The sequence below is a fragment of the Coregonus lavaretus genome (genome assembly GCF_964263955.1).
Source record: "Coregonus lavaretus genome assembly, chromosome: 10".
Classification (NCBI taxonomy): Eukaryota; Metazoa; Chordata; class Actinopteri; order Salmoniformes; family Salmonidae; genus Coregonus; species Coregonus lavaretus.
Window position 1 is genome coordinate 33835964 of NC_139997.1, and position 21474 is coordinate 33857437.

The 21474-nt window shown below is 46.6% G+C and overlaps 1 protein-coding gene across 3 annotated transcripts in view; it reads right to left on the reverse strand.

The window, feature by feature from the left end:
- Positions 1–3165: 3165 nt before the first annotated feature.
- LOC311135999 (nuclear receptor-interacting protein 1-like) overlaps positions 3166–21474 on the reverse strand; it is a 58818-nt gene continuing 40509 nt past the window's right edge. For 2 of the 3 annotated variants that reach the window (XM_084170049.1, XM_084170050.1), the window contains exon 2: positions 3166–9832. In XM_084170049.1, the coding sequence (XP_084026175.1) occupies positions 5494–9363 (3870 nt within the window). In that variant the 5' untranslated portion in view covers positions 9364–9832 and the 3' untranslated portion in view covers positions 3166–5493. Of the gene's footprint in view, positions 9833–17022; positions 17101–21474 lie in introns of those variants that run through there. The other variant, XM_084170051.1, reaches the window with a different exon arrangement.

Genomic DNA, 21474 nt, shown 5'->3' on the forward strand with positions numbered 1-21474 from the left:
ACATACAATTAGGTCCCTCAGTCAAGCAGTGAATTTCAAACACAGATTCAACCACAAAGACCAGGGAGGTTTTCCAATATCTCTCAAAGAAGGGTACCTATTGGTAGATAGGTAAAAATAAAAAAGCAGACATTGAATATCCCTTTGAGCATGGTGAAGTTATTAATTACACTTTGGATGGTGTATCAATACACCCAGTCACTATTTTTATTTATCACATATTTTACCAGGTACATCGACTGAGAACACATTCTCATTTACAGCAACAACCTGGGGAATAGTTACAGGGGAGATGAATGAGCCAACTGGAAGCTGGGGATGATTAGGTGGCCATGATGGTCAGATTGGGAATTTAACCAAGACACCGACAAGTGCCATGGGATCTTTAGTGACCACAGAGAGTCAGGAAACACATTTAACGTCCCATCCGAAAGACAGCACCCAACACAGGGCAATGTCCCCAATCACTGCCCTGGGGCATTGGGATATTATTTTTAGACCAGAGGAAAGAGTGCCTCCTACTGGCCCTCCAACACCACTTCTAGCAGCATCTGGTCTCCCATCCAGGACCAACCTTGCTTCGCTTTAGAGGCAAGCCAGCAGTGGGATGCTGGGTGGTATGCTGCTACAGGAATCCTTCCTAACTCAGTTGCTGGAGAGGAAGGAAACCATTCAGGGATTTCACCATGAGGCTAATGGTGACTTTAAAACAGTTACAGAGTTTAATGGGTGTGATAGGAGAAAACTGAGGATGGCTCATCAACATTGTAGGTACTCTAAAATATTAACCTAATTGACAGAGTGAAAAAAAGGAAGCCTGTACAGAATGAAAATATTCCAAAACATGCATCCTGTTTGCAACAAGGCACTAAAAAATTTGGCAAAGCAATGAACTTTTTGTCCTGAATCCAAAGTGTTATGTTTGGGGCAAATCCAATACAACACATTACTGAGTTACACTCTCTATATTTTCAAGCATAGTGGTGGCTGCATCATGTTATGGGTATGCTTGTAATTGTTAAGGACTGGGGAGTTTTTCAGGATAAAAAATTAACGGAATGGAGCTAAGCACAGGCAAAATCCTAGAGGAAAGCCTGGTTCAGTCTGCTTTCCACCAGACACTGGGAGATGAATTCACCTTTCAGCCGGACAATAACCTAAAACACAAGGCCAAATCTACACTGGAGTTGCTTACCAAGAAGACAGTGAATGTTCCTCAGTGGCTGAGTTACGGTTTTGACTTAAATCTGCTTGAAAATCTATGGTAAGACATGAAAATGGTTGTCTAGCAATGATCAACAATCAATTTGACAGAGCTTGAAGAATTTTGAAAATAATAATGGGCAAATGTTGCACAATCCAGGTGTGGAAAGCTCTTAGAGATTTACCCAGAAAGACTCACAGCCGTAATCGCTGCCAAAGGTGCTTCTACAAAGTATTGACTCAGGGGTGTGTAAATGACATATTTCTGTATTTCGTTTACAATACATTTGCAAAAATTTCTAAAGATGTTTTCACTTTGTCATTATGGGGTATTGTGTGTAAATGGGGGATACTTTTTTTATTTAATACATTCTGAATTCAGGCTGTAACATAACAAAATGTGGAAGGCACTGTAATTCAAGGTTGAGAGAGGGTGAGAGGTGAGAGATCCGCACGAACGCAGCCATCTACACAACTAGCTAACAGGCTTGCGGCTAATGCAGCAATTGCTATAATAGTGCATAAACAGCTAACTCTCGCCTTTCCCCACAGTTTCTAAAGTTACCCGACACTAGCTAAAAAAGCCCTGACAGAAGCGCAAAACAATCAGTAATATATTTTGAAAGTGATAACACTTATTTTTTCATGTTTACAGCGTCAATTTCAATCAGGCACTGACGTTATCCACCTAAGAAACACAGATAACCCGGAAGCAGAATTGAAGCAGAGGCACGAGTAATTGACCCGTGATAATTTTCATGCTGTGAGGATATTTACGGCATGTGTTATAAGCTTGAAAAAGCTCACCGTCAATCATAATCATTGATTGTGAGCTATTTCACGCTGTGAGCCTTTTTTTTACATGACACCGGGAACTTGTTTTTGAGGCCTCTGACAAGCCTATGAGAAATGCCAAGTTATCTTGACATCAGAGGCCTTGTTTGACTCAATTTTAATCATTTGTGACCTGCTGTGCTGCATTCACATCCTGCTGGCCCCATGTCGAGGTCAGGAAATCAAAGGGGGAAGCACAGACAAACAGACGATTGTGAAGTTTTACACCTTGACCTCGGTTTAAACTTGTGACTTGCCTCCTTTATGCTCACCAGTGTTTTGGCAGTGGGAGGAAATGGAGGGGTTATTGGCAGTTCAGGGCTTGATAAGGATCTTGGGAGGGAGAAGTTCACACAGGGGAAAGGTTACTGAGAGTTTAAAGAGAGTGCAGCCAGTCATGGAGAGGATTAAATAAAGGGGCAGCTAGTCAGGATAGGGCTGCTGAGAAAACCGAGCAGGATTTCAAAAGTGCACTGTCTGCAGACGGACAAAAACCTGACTGTTCACCCACTGGACTTCAACATTCAGAACCCAGGGGCAAAGAAAGTTTGGGGTGAACTTCCCTTCACCTTTAAAAAAATCTCTCTCCTCTTTCTCTTCCTCCTCTTTCACTAAGGGCTGTTTTCTGTCCCTGAGCAGAGCTGCTGCTTCATGAAATGGATCATCAGGGTGTCTGAAAACAGGACTTCAGGTGTTTAATGGCAATAATATAATGTGATCTATTTTAGACTGAGGGAGAAATGTGATGTGGATTCAGCTTCAAAGGGTATACCATGGTGCATGCATCTAGGGCACATCTGCTGACCTCCACTCCTGTCCTCACTCCTTTCAATGCCTTTCCTGCCTTTGTTAAGATCTGGCAGAGAACTCAGAATCAAAGTTCTCTGAACTCAGAAAATAGATCACGTCCACGTTACTCAGAATGCACTATGAATGAGGAAACTGACCAGCAACTGACTCGCACTGACACTGACCTTATGTGTGTGGGAACATAGAGCAATATAAAACAACTAAATAAGAAACATTCAATGTATGAGGAATAAACCATTAAATAAATAATATGAAATACAGTAGTAACATAATGAGATATTATAGTTAGGGAAGGTGAAACAGGAGCATAACTCAGTCAAGCGTTTTAGTACTTTATTTTGGAGATATCAGTGCAAATGAACACCAAAAAAATGAAAACATAAAAAATGAAATAATGTTTCAGGTTGTCACATGGAAAAATGAAACACTTTCTTTTTGCTACAAATGCATGTTTCAGATGCATGATGCACAATGATGATTGTACTTCATACATCCGCTAAAACCCCCAAGCTCCGTCCATCCGAGCTCTGTCTTCAACCAGTAGCAGAAAATAAAATCACAAAAATATTCAATGCACATTTATTTTCACACCTTTTCTCCACTTGCTCAACAGCCTGTGGTTATTTAGTGACTGTTCATGTTCTAAATGACCCTCCCTCTGTGATAAAAATACCTATTTTAAGACTTGACATTTTGCCCCATCACCAGTAGGGATACACAGGTAGTTCCCATGCGTCTGCATGCAACAGGCAGCAGTGAGGAGAGTCAGACAGTATTACACAACACAGCGCAGGATAGATTATCATTTACCACATAGAGACACATGCAAAGAACAAACCAACCAAAAAACAGGCATAGTATCCTCTGCCATTTGTATGTATGTACACTAATAGGCATTGAATTCATATTTACATTTTTTAGGGCATTAAAAACTAGGGTAATATATTTTTCTTCAACAATACAAAATAGTTATCTTTCATAATGAAAGTACTATTTACACAAATATATTTAACCATTGTGAAAATGTATTAATAATAGAAGAAACATCTACTTCATATGTACTTCATATGTATATGTATAAAAAAATATCACATGTAAGACTAAATGCATGACAGCAATGTGTGAAACTGAAACCAGAAACTGAAAAAATACAGTACAATCAAAATAAGGAGCTAGACATCAGATAAGCCCCCAAAAGACACCAAAAAGGACTTCATGATTCTTGGGTGGCAGGTTCACGTCATATCCTGCTGCTTTCAAATGTACCTGCGGTTTTCTCTTTATTTCCATGCAATTATTTAGACATTTTAATATGAGCTAAGAAACCGCAAAAAAAGTAAATGGTGTCCATAAAGCACGATAATCAATAAACACAAAATAAACTTCACAAACTGTCAAATTCTCAACGGATAACAACACTGACAGTTTTTCATTACATGCCATAAACATATTATTTTTAAGGACACCAAGAGCTAAACTTTGACAGTTCAAACTCAGGGGTACAATATCAAATGAGACTGTATTATTTATTTCAGAATATCAATTTATATTTCAAAACCAAGATTAAGTATGTGTGAGGAAGCTGTGTTAATTTTTAATTCATTTGGAATGTAACAGTTATGCAGATACTGCAGTCTTTTAACTGTTGCTCCGAACCTGTATACAACTACTACACTCACTGTATGTCCCACAGGTAGGCTCAGCAAGGTTTTAAAATAACCTCTACTACAAGTATTTAGTAATAGCTGTATTACCAGTTGTATTACCATCTATTAAGATAATGTTACCTTGCGTTTGCACTGTCAAAACGAAGCCCCAACAAGTTAATTTCAGATCAAAGCAAAATGCAATGCGTTGTGACCACATGAGCACTGTCTGTCAGTTGACATAGCCGACTCACTGATGATCATAAAATAAAATTACTCTTGAGGAGAAGTTACAGTAGCAACCAATACAGAGCCTTCATAGAGAATGGAATTCTAGGTACCTTTAGTCGATTTGATTAACATTGTTCTCAAGGTCTTCCTTTAAAAATGTCTCTAACGTCTACGTTTTAATGTACTGCTGTGCTTGCCCTGGTATGACTTTATTTAGGATCTGATCTAAAAGTGAAAAATAAATAAATATGCAGTGAACTGAGCGCTAACATCAATAATAAATGTAGTTGGAAATGTTCTTCATCAATGTTTTACGAGTGGCAACAAAGAGGACACAGAATAGTGATATGTGTGCAATACAGGCACAAATCATAGGAGTAAAATGAATGGTGCCTTCTTTCAATAATTTGAGAATGTGAAATACATACTGTATGGAAATCACCAGTGGGCAATCTTAAAATTTGACGATTATTTTGGTGCAAGTAATTTGACATTCTGTTGAAGTAGAGCTATATCGTACCACCCATTCTGTAACCTGAGCCATCTAGAATTATGATTCAATAATGAAACGAATGCCTTGAATTAATTTTCTCTGTTCTTCTTTTTCAAAATCCTCACTCTTGCATTCCTTGCTGTTATTTCTTCTCATTAAACTACAAATGAATTTGGCAAGTCAGTAAAAAAAGGAAGAAAAAAATAAACATTGCAATCTTTTCCCCCTTCAGTCTTTTTTTATGTTTTGGTTCATAAAAGTCATTAGTTCATAAAACTACCATTTATCAGATGAGTCGCTCAGCCTATGCTTGTCGTTGTTGTAGGGAGGGGACAGGGAGGAGTGCTGGGTGGAGGTGCTGGTGGAGCTCAGTCTGTGGTTGTAGGCATCATTGCTGTTAGTACCCGGCTCCTCCTTCACCCTCACCCCTGGCCCTGACCCCTGAGTCCCCTCCGCCTGGTCCCTCCCCTCCCTCCTCAGCTGAGCGCTGCCTTTCTGCAGCATGTAGTACAGGATGGGGTTGGAGCGGGTCAGCCGGGGGGAGTCTGGGCTCGAATCAGAGCCCTCCTCCTCCCGGTCCCGACCTGCCCACTGCACCGGGCTCTCCGGTTCCCGTTTCACTGGAGTGGAGTCCCGTTTGGGCGAGTCCTGGTGGGGTGGGAGGGCTGTGTGGCGCCCCCAGGGGGAGCGTTGGCTGCTGTCCCCTGTCAGGGGAGTGGGCAGCGGTCTGAGGTGGCTGGGGGGCCCTGAATTGAGGGAGCTGTGGGGGTTGGGGTGGTGCCAGGGCAGGGTAGGCAAGTTGAGGAGGTCGTGGTGATTGTAGCCCGGCTGATTGAGGTTAAGTACGCTCCCATTGGCTTTACCGTTGGCCTGCAGAACAGAGGGGCTGGGCCCCCCACGGGGATGCTGGGACAGCTCCTTCAGACAGTTGTCAGACAGGAGCAGCTGTTTGAGCACATTGAAGCCCCGGCTCTCCCTAGGGAGGAGAGCTTCACTGCTGGGGCTCCTGGCTGGGGTCTCCTCCTCTTTAGGGCCCCTCAGGGCCCTGTGGTAGTCAGGCTCCTCCTGTATCTGCTTATGGACCAGACTGTGAACCAGGCTGCTGTGCCTGTAGCTGCCTCCACTGTCCACTACTGCCATCTGAGGGCTGCCATTGTTCAGGCTCTCAGCCAGCTCCGAGCAGAGCCGTCTCTTTTTAGGGCTGGGCCCCTGGTGGTGGTAGTCTCTCTGCTCCTCCTTTACATGGACAGGGCTGGGCCGGCGATCTGTGTGTAGCTGTGCAGCGCTGGTGTAGTAGGTAGCACTCTGCTGTTTTAGGAGCTGGCTCAGGAGGCCATATTTAGCAATGACCTCTGTGGGCCGGTGCTCTGTTTTTAGGTCCTGCTGGGGTTCAGAGAATGGGTTATGCCTGTAGTGATAACCTTCTCCTCCTCCTCCCCGTCTCTTTCGGCTCGTCACTTCCTCACACACAGCAGAGGACAACAGGTCCAGGCCCTCCTCCCCCGGTTCAGTTTTGACCTTGACGTCTGCTGCCGAGGGCCCGTTGGAGTTGTCACATATGACAGAAGTGCCAGGGTGCTTCTCATAGCAGCCACCCACCGCCGTCTCCACACTGCGCCTCCCACCGGACCTGTCTCTGTGGGTGGCTGAGGCCACGGAGGAGGCAGAGGAGGAACCTGTTCCCAGCAGGAGCTGCAGCACCGTGCGACGCTCCAGAAGGTTCTCGATCTGGGATGCGGGGGGCGACACTTCCCCCCAACGGCCGAACGACGGTGTGCCGCTGCCTGAGGGCCCATCTGAGAGGGGGGTACTTGTTGTGTTCCTCTGGATAGGGGCGTTGAGCCTCTCCAGCAGGGCCAAAGGCCTGCCACCACCCACCTCCAGATCCTGGCTGGGTACTTTGCTGGGAGCCATGGGCGGGGAGGGTGAGGCAGTGCCGCATTGGGCCAGGTTCTGTAACAGTTTACTGGCGCTGAACGCCGGCTCAGCTGCAGCTTTCTCAACAGGGAAGGGTTTAGACTTACACAGATCCAGAGGGCTAGACTGGACATGGGGAGAGGGGTAGGAGAATGGGGACGGGGTGCTGCTGGGGTCTCGGCTGAGAGAGTACATGGGAGGGCCTGGGCCTGGTCTGTCCAGAGGGCTCTGTGTCCTGACTTCCTCCCAGGGGGCCAGTGATTTAAGTGGGATCCGTGACAGACTGGACAGGGTTGCGTCATGCTGCAAATCTGGATTAACGACTATTTTGTTTACCTTGTCGTTATTCCTGCGCTCCAGAAGGAGCTGCATGAGAGTGACCTTGGGCTGGGACTTAAGGTCTGGGCTCATTTCAAGCTCCTTCTTAACCTGGGGGACTTTCAGCCTGGAAGGATCCGGCTTCCACTTGTTTAGCAGGGACTCAGTGAGTTTGTCTAAGGACGAGGACGAGGACGAGGAGGAACAGAAAGTGGTGGAGGAAGAGGAGAGAACGGTAGAGGAGGAAGAGAAAGCGGTAGTGGAGGAAGAAAAGACAGTGGGGGCAGAGGAGAAAACAGCAGAAGAAAAGTTGGAGGAGAAAGCAGTAGAAGAGCAGGAGTAAGAAGCAGAGGTGGAGGAGGAGGTGGCTTTAGGCCTGGTCTCTGGAGCTCTGGTGCTGGCCCTGCTCCTCATAGAGAGGTCAATAGGAGAGCAGCTGGAGAAGGAGATCTCTGCATCGCTGTAGCTCTCCTCTCTCTTGGCCAGGCTTTTCTCCTGGACAGAGCACTCACTGTCAGAGGTGACGGAGGAGCCGCGGCTGGCAGGCAGGACCCTGCAGTTGTCCTCCAGGTGCCCGTTCTTAGTTAGCTGCTTCTGGTTGTTGTGGTTGTTGAGGAGCAGCAAGAGCAGGCTGCTGCAGGTCTGGGGGGGCCTGGCGGGGCGCGAGTCAAATCCCCGTTTTTCCCTAGTGGGGGTTTGGGGTTGGGTCTGGGTGTTGGGGGTGAGGGGCAGAGGAGGGGGGGTTGGATGTGGCGAGCTGTGGACTGGCAGCAGGGAGGAGGGGCTCCGCTGGCTGGAGCTGGAGTTTAGTGCCAGTCGGGGGAGTGTTGTTGACGTTGTTCCGTTTTGGGTGGTTAAGGAGCTTAGCGCGTCTAGGGCGGTGGTGGTGGCGCTGGTGGGCGGAGCATCTCCCGCGCTGGGTGGCCTCTTGTCCTGGGTCTGCTGCGTTGCCATGGCGGCCAGCCTCTCGCTGGCGGAGCGTCCGGAGAGCTGGGCCTTGAGGGTATGCTCCCGGGAATATTGCTGCAGGTGGGCCTCACTGGACAGCAGAAGGGCCAGCTGACTGCAAGCCACACTGGGTTTGGGCGAGGGGGCAGGGCTGGAGCGGATCTTCACAAGGTTGGCCACAGCCTTGAGCCGTTCAGCACAGGACACAGCATCAGTGGCAGCAGAAGCAGCGGTGGGGGTGGAGGGAGGCGTGCTGCTCTGTACCGAGCGGGGGGACTCACAGGGCCTTTCCTGGCTGTGGCCGTGGCTGTGGCCTCGCCGGCTGTAAGGCGTGCTGCTGTGGTTCTTCAGCTTGGTCTTCCTCATCAGGCCCTTGAGGCGGCTGGAGGCCATTCCGTAGCAGGGGAGAGGCTCCTTGTCTGCAGCAGGAGGGAGATCGGTGGGCGGGGAGTGCTCGCTGGGGGGTTTGGTGGACTGCTGTGACATGGCCACACTCTGCAGTCTGGAGCTGAATGACTGGAGCAGGGAGGCCAGCAGCGTGCTCTCCCCAGCGTGAGGAGAGCCCTCCAGAGCCCCGTTTTGCAGGCCTCCTCCTCCCCCCTGGCCGTTCAGCTCCACAGGGGGGGAGCTCAGCCTCTGGGCCCCAGGCTCGTTCCAGGGCCCTGAGCGGAGCAGCCGGGCCTTCTTCAGGTTCTGGGAGGCCCCATGGTGCAGCGTGGGACCATTCCCATTGCCGGCCTTCTGAACAGCGGCGATAGCAGGGCTGTGGCTGGGCAGCTGGAAGGGCCGGGCCGCTTTGTTGACCTGCTCCACCTGGTTGCCGTGCCCGTGGGCAGCCTCCGATCTCCGGGTTGCCGTGGCCCCAGGCCCAGCCGCCACGGGATGCATCAGTAAACCTTCAAGATAAGTTAGAACAGCTGAATCCGTGTGTGTTTCAGGGCCAGGCTCCTCCCCATGAGTCATGTTCAATACTAGGATCCCCCTCGTATGGTTCAGCACTGCTACTGGGAATAACAAGGTCCACTAGGTCATCAGGTACTGTACTTCCAGATATTGATAAGAGGTGAGGATGCACATGGGCAGGTCTTTTACAGGTTCTGGAATCCACTGGCTCAATGTACAGTATTCCCTTCTCCACAGTGGAAAATGTCACTAACACAAAGAAACTGTGGCCATGACGGGAGCCATTTGGGGGCTCTCACCCAGCCCTCACTGGCATTCCTGTGTGCCTGTGACACCGGATGCTCCCAGAATCCCCGGGTCCAAGCTTATGCAGCTAACGGCGAGGAACGAGGAGTCAGCGGGATTTCAACACCACAGTGATGTTGGCGCATTCCGTGACTGTGGATGTTTTGGATGTCTGTCTGTCGAGAAGCCTGGGGGCGGTTCTCTCCGTGGTGCCTTTCCGCTCTCCTGATCTCAGAGGGGGGACCTATGTGAGCAGAGAGAGAGAGAGAGAGGGAAGAGAAAGAGAGAGAGGGAAGATAGAGCGAGAAAGAGGGAGAAAGCGAGAGATGGGGAGAGAGAGAGAAACAGCGTGAGAAGGAGGGACTTGCAGCATGGCAGCACTACATCACATTCATTTCAACACCTTGTCCGCCATGCCTGTTACTTGGCTAAATTTCAGTTTGACTGCACACGGCAACCCCTAATCCCTGTGTATTTTTTTATTTCAACCAAATCGATGACAACAAATGTAGATTAGGGTCTGATTTTATTCAAATTGTAAATTCAAGCCCACTACCTCGAAAACATTGGTCTTCAAGCCGTAAGCCCCTCGTTGCAAAGTGTCGGTGCTGTCTTTCAAAAGTGAAGGGTCTGTGAGAGCTGTGAATCATTTCTTATACAGCTTGTCATTTCAGTGGATTATTCTCCCTCCCTCCCTCCCTCCCTACTACCACTCCTCCTGCACTTGAGCATTTCACACTACCCTGTCTCCGTTCTCACACAGCAGCTGCACACACACACACACACACACACACACACACACAAACATACACACACACACACACACACAGAGGTATAGTGACTCAGTGCTCTCCCACCTGGGTACAGTCCTGGCTGCCCTGGTGCCTATGGAGAGCACTGGCCTTATCACCACCAACCACCTGCCCAGCTAGATCTTTCACCTGCCTCAGTTGATCCCTGTCTGGACAAGATATGGACCCGCACTTCAGCTCTCATTGTCAATGACATGAGCCCTGAAGGTATTCTAAATACCAGAACTGCATTGACTTGACATAAGCCCGGTTATTATGTACAAAGCCAGCACAGGTTTACTCAGTACTGACACTGGCCTCCACAGAGAAGAGACAGGATAAGGCTTGGTTGAGCTGCCAGGTGTGTGTGTGTGTGTTTTTGTGTTTGTTTGTGTGTGTGTGTGGATCCGGTGCACCTGTCACACTGTTGCCGTGCCACTGTCAGGAGGGCAAGACATTGACACTCAGGCGACTGACCACTGTTGCCGGTTGACATGACAATGCCCTAAGAGACCTGCAGTGTGAACCCTGTCAGGCTGGTCTCTGTGGTTACAGGACACGTCCCACAGTCAGAGCCGTGGCCATCAGGGTTAATTAATACAGAGAGTTTCCACCGCCACCTCAGCTGCCTTCCTGCTTGCCTGCCTGATGCCCAATGTCTCTCCCTGAAGCTGCCTGCCTGCCCCACCTTTGGCGTGACTCGCCGAGTGGACGACATACAGGGTCACAACGACAGGAGTCAGGATAGTGAAGCCCTTGATTACAATGAGGCTCTTGATTTTGATGAAGGTCAGTGATGATGCTGTCTAACCTAAATAATATGGGACAGAACAGTGTAGGGTCGCAACGAAAGGACAGATAGGATTTAGCCTTAGCCCTTAATTATGGAGGTCAGTGATGATGCAGACTAACCATGGTACAGGAAAGTATAGCCCATCATAATGACTGGAGGTCAGTCATGATGCAGTCAGTCTAACCTATATATTAATAAGCGTAATGAAGCAGCCAGGATCAACAACAACACAGTAGGCTATCTATAATCTGAGTTAAATCCATCTCATGGGATGGCCCAGGTCCACAGGTTGGCACGACTGTAACGTCCACCAAAGTGCAACCTTGAAAATGAGTGGGGATTAGCTGTGGGATAACAGCTGATCAGCTAGCCCAACTGACAGCCTGCAATGAAATACTAGGATGGAACAAGAAAAGGAAAGGAACCCCAGCCTGTAACTCAAGGTTTATAAGGAACAGGTCTGGGAACCCGTCTGGCCAAGTAACACGAATGGCAAAGATAAGAAATGACTTAATTGAGATTGGCCGATCAAATCAAATCAAATGTTATTTGTCACATACACGTGTTTAGCAGATGTTATTGCGGGAGTAGCGAAATGCTTGTGCTCCTAGCTCCGACAGTGCAGTAATATCTAACACGTAATATCTAACAATTTCACAACATATACCCAATGAGCGTCGATTACAGTTCAAGGCCAGCTTTATGCTGCTGACCCAAATCTGACCACAACAAAAGCCAACCTGCGCACCCACTGGACTGGAGTGACAGACCATCTGACGTCTGCTGTCCTGCTAATCTTAGACGGCAGGATTAGGTCTATTTTCCCGCTGTGCTGGCCGACCCGAGGGCTTAACTCAATTAAAAAAGGAACGCAATGAATGTGTTTGGTAGGGGCAGTAAACGTGTAAATAAATGTGTACTGTCAAGTTAACTTAGTCACTTAGCTAGAGACCTGTGTGTGTGTGTGTGTGTGTGTGTGTGTGTGGATGTGTTTAACTATACTTGAATTGTAAACAAACAAAAATGTGACTAACTGGGAACATTTTGTTATTCCCCACAAGGTAAAATGCTATTTCTTGGGGGTTTAGGGTTAAGGTTAGAATTAGTGTTTAGGGTTATGAGATAGGGTTCGTTTTAGGGTTAGGGTTAGGAGCTAGGGATATGCTTAGGGTTAAGGTTAGAGTTAGGGTTAGGGGTTAGGGAAAATAGTATTTTGAATGGGACTGAATTGTGTCTCCCCACAAGGTTAGTTGTCGAGACTGTGTGTGTGTGTGTGTGTGTGTGTTTGTGTGTGTTTAAGAATCAGACCACAAATGTGAAAGAACCTGAAGATGAACTGGCATTCAGGCCTACATACATTCAGCAGGTTCAAAACAGGACATATTCTCGGCTGGTGGAAAGGTATTTTAGGCTTGACACTGAGCTTGTCTATAACCCATCAAAATATAATAATCAACTGGAAATAAAATGTAATAAAGGGTTACAAGGCCCATAAAGTGGACTGTATTCATAATGTAAATCTAAGTGTAGGTAGGGGTCCTGTCCTGTCTGTGGATAGGTAGGGTTGGTGGGGACTTTGTGAAGGACAGGGCCCTAGACAGCAGCCATGACTGAGGTAAAAAAAAAAGGCCTGGAATTGCAGTGGCAGCAGCAGTAGAAAGTGTGTGCTGTAAAAGAGCACTGTGCACTGTGAACAAATAAATTACCTTAATATATGGAGCCTGTCATCTAAGCCTAGCCCCTAAAGCCCAGACCCCCCTCTGCTTTCAGGAGCAGCAGGCGATACGGGCATGTGTATTACTATTACATTATCTCGCCTTGTGTATATATTGAAAATGACCTTACACATCTGTTAACATGTCATATCATTCCTGGCCCCCAAAACATGACCCCTCTCCCCATCTCCATGGTGAGACACCAGAGGGCCAATGAGCCGCTCTCCACCGACTCCAGTTACCGTGGTGATTATCCATTATCTTTGACAATGTCACGCAATGACACCTAAACGCATTCTAAAGTGATTTTTACTACAGTGGCCATGGGCGAAAGGGAAGACGGCTATGGAGACGAGAGCTTTATCATCCCCCAACTGACTGCTCGCTCTCCTACTCTACTTTCTGCTTTCCTCTCCACCTCTCTCCTCCTTTCTCCTCCCCTGTACTCATCTCCACTTTTCCTCCCCTCCTCTTTGCTTCTCTTCTCTCCTTTCTTCTCCTCCTCTTTCTTTCCTCTCCTCTTCTCTCCTACCCTCCCCTCTATTTTTCACTTCTGTTCTCCTCTCTCCCTCTCCTCCTTTTCTCCAGAAGCACTAGGAACAGGAAGGTCAGCGCACTATCAGCCATTTCCTCTGTGGAATAACCAGAAAACTGGAGTGAATACGACCCGATGCAGATGTCAGGGATTAGATATCCAAGTTTGACCTTCAATCCCCCTCACTCATCCCCCACCCTCCTCAAAATGAGAGTTTCCTCAATGACCTTAATTGTCAGGAATGGTAATCCATTTAAGCCATTTTAAATGTATGAGTCAAAACAAAAGACTGAAGAAGGGAAGAGCCACAGGAGCAGGCAGTTAAAGTCAAGGTCATTCACACCGCCCAGGCTTTCCACTTGATGCAACAGCTGGTGTCCATGCAAAGCTCTGGGCGTTAATAAAAAGTGACAATGCAGCCCGAGCATGGGGGATCACTAACGTCTGACACCAGCCTGGCAGATGTGTTTTCCCTGCATTAAAGGGGAGTCAAGGTTAAAGGAATTTAAAAGAAGAGGCGATGCCTAAACACTATTATTTCATGTAATCTGCAGGCCAGCCTGCTGCACATACTCAACAGGGTACCTCACTTACACATGCAGCGTGACTGCCATTTGTAAATTCAATATGGCCCGGGCCTGACATGATTAAATAAGACAAAAAGCAAGCTACCAACCTGACCAAATGCAATTGTTCAAACTGGGAACACAAGTGAACTTGCACACGGTGGGAAAGTCAAATTAAAAGCTCTGTCTAACCTTGGCAGAGGTAAACAAGAGAATAACATGCTACTGAACAGCGTGAGACCACAACCAAAGATTATGTTAGAGATAAGTCAATCAGGACCAAGTAACAAGGAAAACACACATGTACGTGGACACACACACGCGGACACACGCATACACAGACACACACAAGAACTAGGGCACTCTGACCCAATTCTAAGGGCGCATTGACCAAACAACTCATGCATAGTGCACACACTCCCACATTCTCTCTCTCTCTCTCTCACTCACACACACACACACACACACCCACACACGCACACACACACATGCACACACACGCACACACACACACACACACACACACACACACAAACACACACATACACACACCACACTAAAGAAAAAAGGAACTCCATTGGTCCCAGGCCTCCCACAGTGAAAAAGCTGAAATTCACTTGAATTACTCTGCTTGCTCTGCCCTCATATTTAGCATCACATGGAAGTGTTTTACCATTTATTTTCAGGACAACCAGGGCTACAAGTAGAACACAAAACTATTTGACATAAACACTTGCATTCATGAGTTTCATTGACAAACGTCAATAAACAAATAAGGTCCACCAAGCAAAAACATGATAAAAAATGTATTTAAAAGAATGCTGTAACTACAGAAATGGTTTGCCCAGTGGGTAATTAATATATAATATAGTTAGTGACAACTGTGTGGAGTTTAGAGTTTGTGACCGCAACTATGTGAGCTTATTAGAGTATTATATACACAATGTCCTGGGATTTCCTATGATCTTCTATGTAGAAGAATCTCTTCCCTTCTAAACGACTTGTGTGGCTTGTGAGCATCATAGAAGCAAAACATGTGTGTTCGTGAGAGTCTCAAGTTTTTCATAGTGGGGTCATAATAGTTTGTAGCTCAATTAGTTCAGACTTTACAGACATTTATGTGAGAAGAACTGTTTTCGTTTTCGCCCTTGCTCACAAACACCGCTCTAGCGAATGGTTGGTATCAGCGGATGCAGAAGAAATAGACAAATCCAATGCAACAACCCAGCAATCTGTAGCTCAAACACACAATGTTTAAAAGGGGTTAGAATTCCAAAACGCACCAGCATTACTGTGGGACTCAAAACCACAAAGCTGTACATCCTCCACACTCTAAACACACACCATCCTGCTGAAACAGCCATACTCCCCAGTCAGTCCAAACACACACCATCCTGCTGAAACAGCCATACTCCCCAGTCAGTCCAAACACACACCATCCTGCTGAAACAGCCATACTCCCCAGTCAGTCCAAACACACACTTTCCTGCTGCAACAGCCATACTCCCCAGTCTAACATGTGAACATGAACATTGCGTGTTGACCTAACACTAACATCACTGTCTAACTAAATATGAACCGAACAGAGTTCCCCAGTTACAGTTCCTGGCCTATGTCAGTGTCAGGCCTTGACGAGAGGAGAGGGGGGTTTAACTTCTGTACGCATCAGTACAAAGAGTTCTCGGTGGGACAACAGAAAATAATTCATGCACATTGATGAGTCATCTAAGCGATTCAGAGCCTAGCAGACTGGCAGGATGATCAGAGGGGAGGACACAGCCAAACCCAGACGACCCTGGATGATATCACTCTTTCCCCACTGTGCCCTGGCCTGCATGGATGGCCTGCATGGCCCTGGGTCCACAATAGAACAGCAAGGCTATCAAAATGTTTGTGTCCATAGTAAATATTTGTGTGGCGGTGGAAGACCCACCCAAGGGCTATTTCCTGAGAGAGAGAGGGCTGGGGAATTAGTGTGTTGATTAAAACACACACACACACATTCCTTTATCTTAATGAGCCGTGGCCGCTATTCATCTAGACCTATTCATTCCTATTGGGCCTCCATGCTAATCTTATGCTAACATTGTCTATTCAAAATGCACACAAAAAATCGACCCCCAAAGCAACAAGACATTTTCCATGTGAAGCGGCCTCAGCTGAGAGTGATTGAGGTTGGAGGAACTAGAAGCCAGAACAGCTGATTAGCCCAGGGCCATGAAGCCAAAGGACACATCTAGTCATCTAGAACCCCTTTGAAGGTATTGAACCAGACCACTCTGGGCTGGCGATCATGATGATGATGGCTGAGGTTAATAGGCCACTTTCCCATTGAAATCATCTGTCCCTCCCTGTGTCAGGCTGCTGCTAATGCCCAGAACATTGGCTACTAAACCAAGCTAAAAAACCCTGGCCTTTAATGAACAATTCCCATAATATCCCTGGCTTCCATCCTAAACAACTCCCTCTCTCTCTCTGTGGGAGTCAGCAGGATGGGTCTTTATTGGTTTAAAGGAGTAGTCTGCTGATTATAGGATGAGTAATTCTGGGATGCTTTGTGAATAGGATGGCCATCCTGTGACAGAGGACTAAGTGACAAAAAAGAGGGGACATCTCTGCATTCTCACCCATCATTTCACCATTCATGATGCCTCCAATGACCTACTTCGCCAGGAGATTTTCAATCATTCTAATGCTTCTGCCCACAGTGAGCTCTGGAAATGGCAGGGTGGGGCATGATTTGGGTACAATGGGCTATATCAGGTAATTTCTCTTTCGGCCATTCTACCTTTTCTGTTTCTTGAAACAACTAAGAATATCAGCTCATTCAAAGTCACACAATTAAACAAATCTCTTTAATCAATTAAGTGCACTTAACCCACTAAAAGATACAACAATTATGCATAACCTTTTGGGAGACATTTTCAGGCAGGCAGGCAGCACAGCAGCAGCACCAATCCAGTTGTCAGGCCAGAAGCCAACATATGCCAATAAACATCCCAGGACACCTCAACACGATTAGGACTACACCTACCCCTGGAGCTCGAAGCTCGATCCAGTACTCCTTGTGCTCAGACCTGGCGCCAGAACGAATCAGTTGGACAGGCCTTTGAATTCCATAGGGGTCCATTTTATAAATGGCTGTAACAGTAAAGACCATAGGCAGCTTGTGAGTTTCAAGTTTGGGGAAGCTTAGAATTTATCCTACAATTTCTACCGATCTGCGTGGCAGTTCAGTAATTATGATAATTTTTATATGCGCATTTTCTTGGAACAGTTTCATTTCAATAATATATATTTTTTTTCTTCCGCTAAATCATTGTTAAGTGGTTAATCATAAAAATCTGAAGTAAAATGCAGAGAGCTCTAGCCTCTGCCATATGGACACACTGATACACTGTGATCCATTAGCGGCTAAAGAAATGAGAGCATAGAACTCAGAGATGCAGCAGTAAGCCTATAACTTCCATCGTCAACTAAGTAAAATACACAGGCCTAAAGCTGACAAATAAAAACAGTAGAAAATATCCTGATGAAAATGCTGGTTCTTTCAATCACATTAATCTCTCTATTCCACCTGTCTGCCTCCCTTTCTGTCTGTCTTGACTTGAGCTACTGCTAGTGAAGTCCAACATTGTATCAACTAGCCTATTCCGGGCCCTCAAAATTTCCTCCGCCAGTGAGCTCGGGACAGAAAGCTGTTTTTTATGGCATTTCCACTGGATATATGGGATCATCAGATCATTATATTTTGCTCTTTCACACGGCTTGGTAATTATTGAGGCCGGAAGGGTTGGAAAGATTCAAATGCTGTGGAACTATCATTCGCAGTGGATGTTAAAAAACGGACTTCGTTGACTTGTATGAGGCAAAGAAAAAATGTGTGCTGTATGTGGTGAGTTACGACAATCAGAAATCAGACACTTCCAAATGGGCACTTTCCTACATATGCATGCATTCTGGAGAGAGACGCACCATATCTTCGCCACACCCCCCTCCCCTTCTTCTTGATGCAACATTTTAAATTATACTCAAGACACATTATCTTCACATATATTTCAGACGCTTTTCACTGACAGCCGCAACTCAATCAGCTAGACCTATTGCCACGAGCACTACCCAAATCCACAGCAAAACATTTTTAAAGAAGCTAATGATCCTCTGTGGCTAAGTAATGCTCCCTGGTGAAGTATTTTGAATTATTTTATTTAGACAGGAGTAATTATATAATTTTGGCCAAACATCAATTTACTTTAGGGCAATCCAGCATCACGACAGTGCACCGTGCACTAGAAAACGTTCCTTTCCAATTCGCAAGAGGCTGAAACCAAAGATCTCTATATAATGACGAGATGCTCATGTCTCCGCCCTAACAATAAGAGTATTTGTCCCAAAGGGGCGAAGGCAGGCGACAAGCTTAGGTCAGCATATTATTCCCATAGAGGGGCGCTGTTTCGCTCACTCGGATGCTTTAACTGAGATTGATGTGTCTTTCTGTTGGAGAGCGTCTCAGTCAAATAAACAATAAATATTTAAATATTTTATTTGGATGGGCAAGGAGGTACGGTAGGGCAGACCCCCTAAGGCCCGCCCATAACACCGGCCCTGCTTGTGCTACAGCTTGAGCTAAACCACAAACACTTCAGTGCTATTATACTACAGTGCTTCTGCTAGCTAGCTAGTAGCTTCACATCCCTCCATACTGTCCTGATCAGGGTTAGGGCTCATTTACATTTTAATTCAGGAAGTGAATAGGAAATCACAGTTCAAGAATGTGAAAAATCCTCACTGAAACCAAATAGCACTTTTAAATTGTAGAATTGGGAATTTCAAATTAATAATCTCAATTGAAATTAAATTGATCTCAACTCTGGTCTTGAATCAGTCCTTATAATGACAGTAACTCTCAGTCCTCCATGCTAAGCAGGATCACCTTGAAATGCCCTCCTCCTCCTGCAGAGTCCTTCACCTAACTAGATCTGGATTACATGGGCCAGGGCTGTAGGCCATAACACCATGTCCCCTCTCTCGCTGCCCCCTCCAAACTGACTAAAGGGTCTAACTGTCTAACAACACACACACACACAGTACGGTACAGTTACTAGCAACAAGTAAGCAACCATTGAAGCACTGCAGTGGCAGGACAGTACAATTGAACATGTGAAGGCTTGTTTGTGTGTCTGTTTGTTTACTTCCAATATTTGTCTATGAGCCTTTGAGATCAGGAGCTCATTAAGGATGTGTAAGTAGCAGGATAGACAGAGGGAGAGGAAGTGAGCACCAACCAGGGGAGAACGACTGCAACCTCATTGATGCCACAGAAGTTCAAGGCTGATCGCGGTACTGCAGGATTCCCATTATAGTGAATGGAAAAATGGCAATATTCGTGGTCAATCTTTGTGTAAATAAAAAGTGTTTAAAAGACAATCATGGTACTAATAATTGCTTTTAATACACCAGATATTTGTCCTTGATTATTTTAAAATCGCACACAGAAGAAGTTATAAGATAATTTAGTTGCTAATGGCAGCCTGCAGTACCCCGGTCGGCCTTCGACTTGAGTTACTCAATGAGAGGGGGCAGCACTGAGCTAGCCTGCAACGTCACTTCCTGGAGTAGCTCAAACTGCACATTTTATATCTCCATGAGACGCCATCTTAACCGACTTCATTTGGCTTTAATGCGCTATTAAGTCTTCACATAGGAATGAATTGTGTCACGTGAACGATGGGTTTTCCATTCATATATACAGTCATTGGCACCAACCCACCATCAGCCCTATTACTTTGTAGTAATGGAAGCAGACTAGGCTATGTAGTGATAAATACAATAGAAAGACCAACGGCGGGATTAATTCAGTAGCAGTCTGTAGTGAATGCTACCCTAAGCAATGCACTGTAGGCTAGCTAACACAAGTCTTCTCTGATTGCGAGGCGAACACAGACACACATAATTCTCCCCTACCTTGTCATCCTTAGCTGTGAAGGCTGATACAGGTAAAGTGCAGTAATCAATGTGCTCTACTGGCAGGAGCGCTCCTGCAGAATACTAATCAGGCCCTATACCACCCTACCCTCCCTCATTCTCATCCCCTTCTTCTCTCTCTCCTTCCCTCCCTCTGTTCGTCCTCTCTCTTTCTCCTTCCTCGTTCACCTTTCTCATGACTTGACACCCCCCTGTGCCCCAGACCTGACCAAACGCTAAAGGAGAGCGTGCTGTCTTCTGCACAGATAACTGCTGCCACTAATCAAGCCTACGTGCACCCGGCCGTGGGATTAAAGAGCTCGCACAGCTTGACTCAGGCACTGAATAGCAGACACACACAAACACAAATACACACACACACACACACACACACACACACACAAAATGAGGTCAAAATAAAACCTGTAACAACCCAGAAGTGTCTCGCCCTACTAAAATGAGGTCAACGTAAAACGCTGCAGCAGGAGAACAGACTCTCTTTATAAAATAACTCACAGCACAACACGATTAGAGTTAAATTTACACCTGAAGTCAGAATATAATCTTTGGTAAACCACGCCTCTTTATCTCTCTCTCTCTCTCTCTCTCTCTCTCTCTGAACACACTTCATGAACACTGCTTCATGGTGTTGTGTGCATTTCAAATGAAGGGCACAAACTCAACAACCATGAATTGACATAATTCTAATTTGTTTTCATATACAGAGATGGTTTATGAGGCGGGTCTCATTCGCTGTCTCTTTGTCTGTCTCCACAGTATCAAACAGTTCCTCTAGTGTGTCTGTCTGTCTGTCTACCTGGAGGTAGGAGCAGTGCGTCCTCAGTCCCAGTGCTGTGTGTGCACACAGAGACAGGCCAGCCGTGGAGCACAGATAGGAGAGAGGAGAACGCCACCCTATGCATCAGCAGGGATATTTCATTATGTACATAACGAGTACCATTAATCGCTCTTAACAAGAGGACGCAACCTCACCTTGGTAGTCTAACACGCATAGCAGGGGGATGAGGCAGAGAGGAAGGGGGTGGAAGGGAGTAGGGGTAGAAATTAAAATTCACCACACTCAGGGATCTGCCATCTTCTGTGCTACTGCTGCTGCTGCCCGACTGACCAATACCCCTGCCAGAGTGTGAATAAATAAATAAAAGTAGGGGAAAATGCTGCAGTGGTCGTGCCAGCGGGGCTTGTGCCCTTGACATACTGACATGGGGCCCCTGTCATGTGACACTCTGTCATCAGCTGCGTGGCCACCTGGCAGTCCCCACCTTCCCCTGTCCTCATCCTCCGGTGAGCCGATGCAGTTCGCTTCCCCCCCCCCCCCCCCCCCCCCCCCTTATCCTATCCTCTCCTCTCCTCAACCCCCTCTCTCCCGCGCAACAGCGTGGCAAGGTCGGGAGGGTCACCGTGTCCTCATCTGTAATCCGCTGCCATTCGCCAGCAGCCCCGGCCCAGGCTGGAGGAGAGAAGAGAGGCAGCCGCTCCAACGAGGGGAGAATGCCCAATT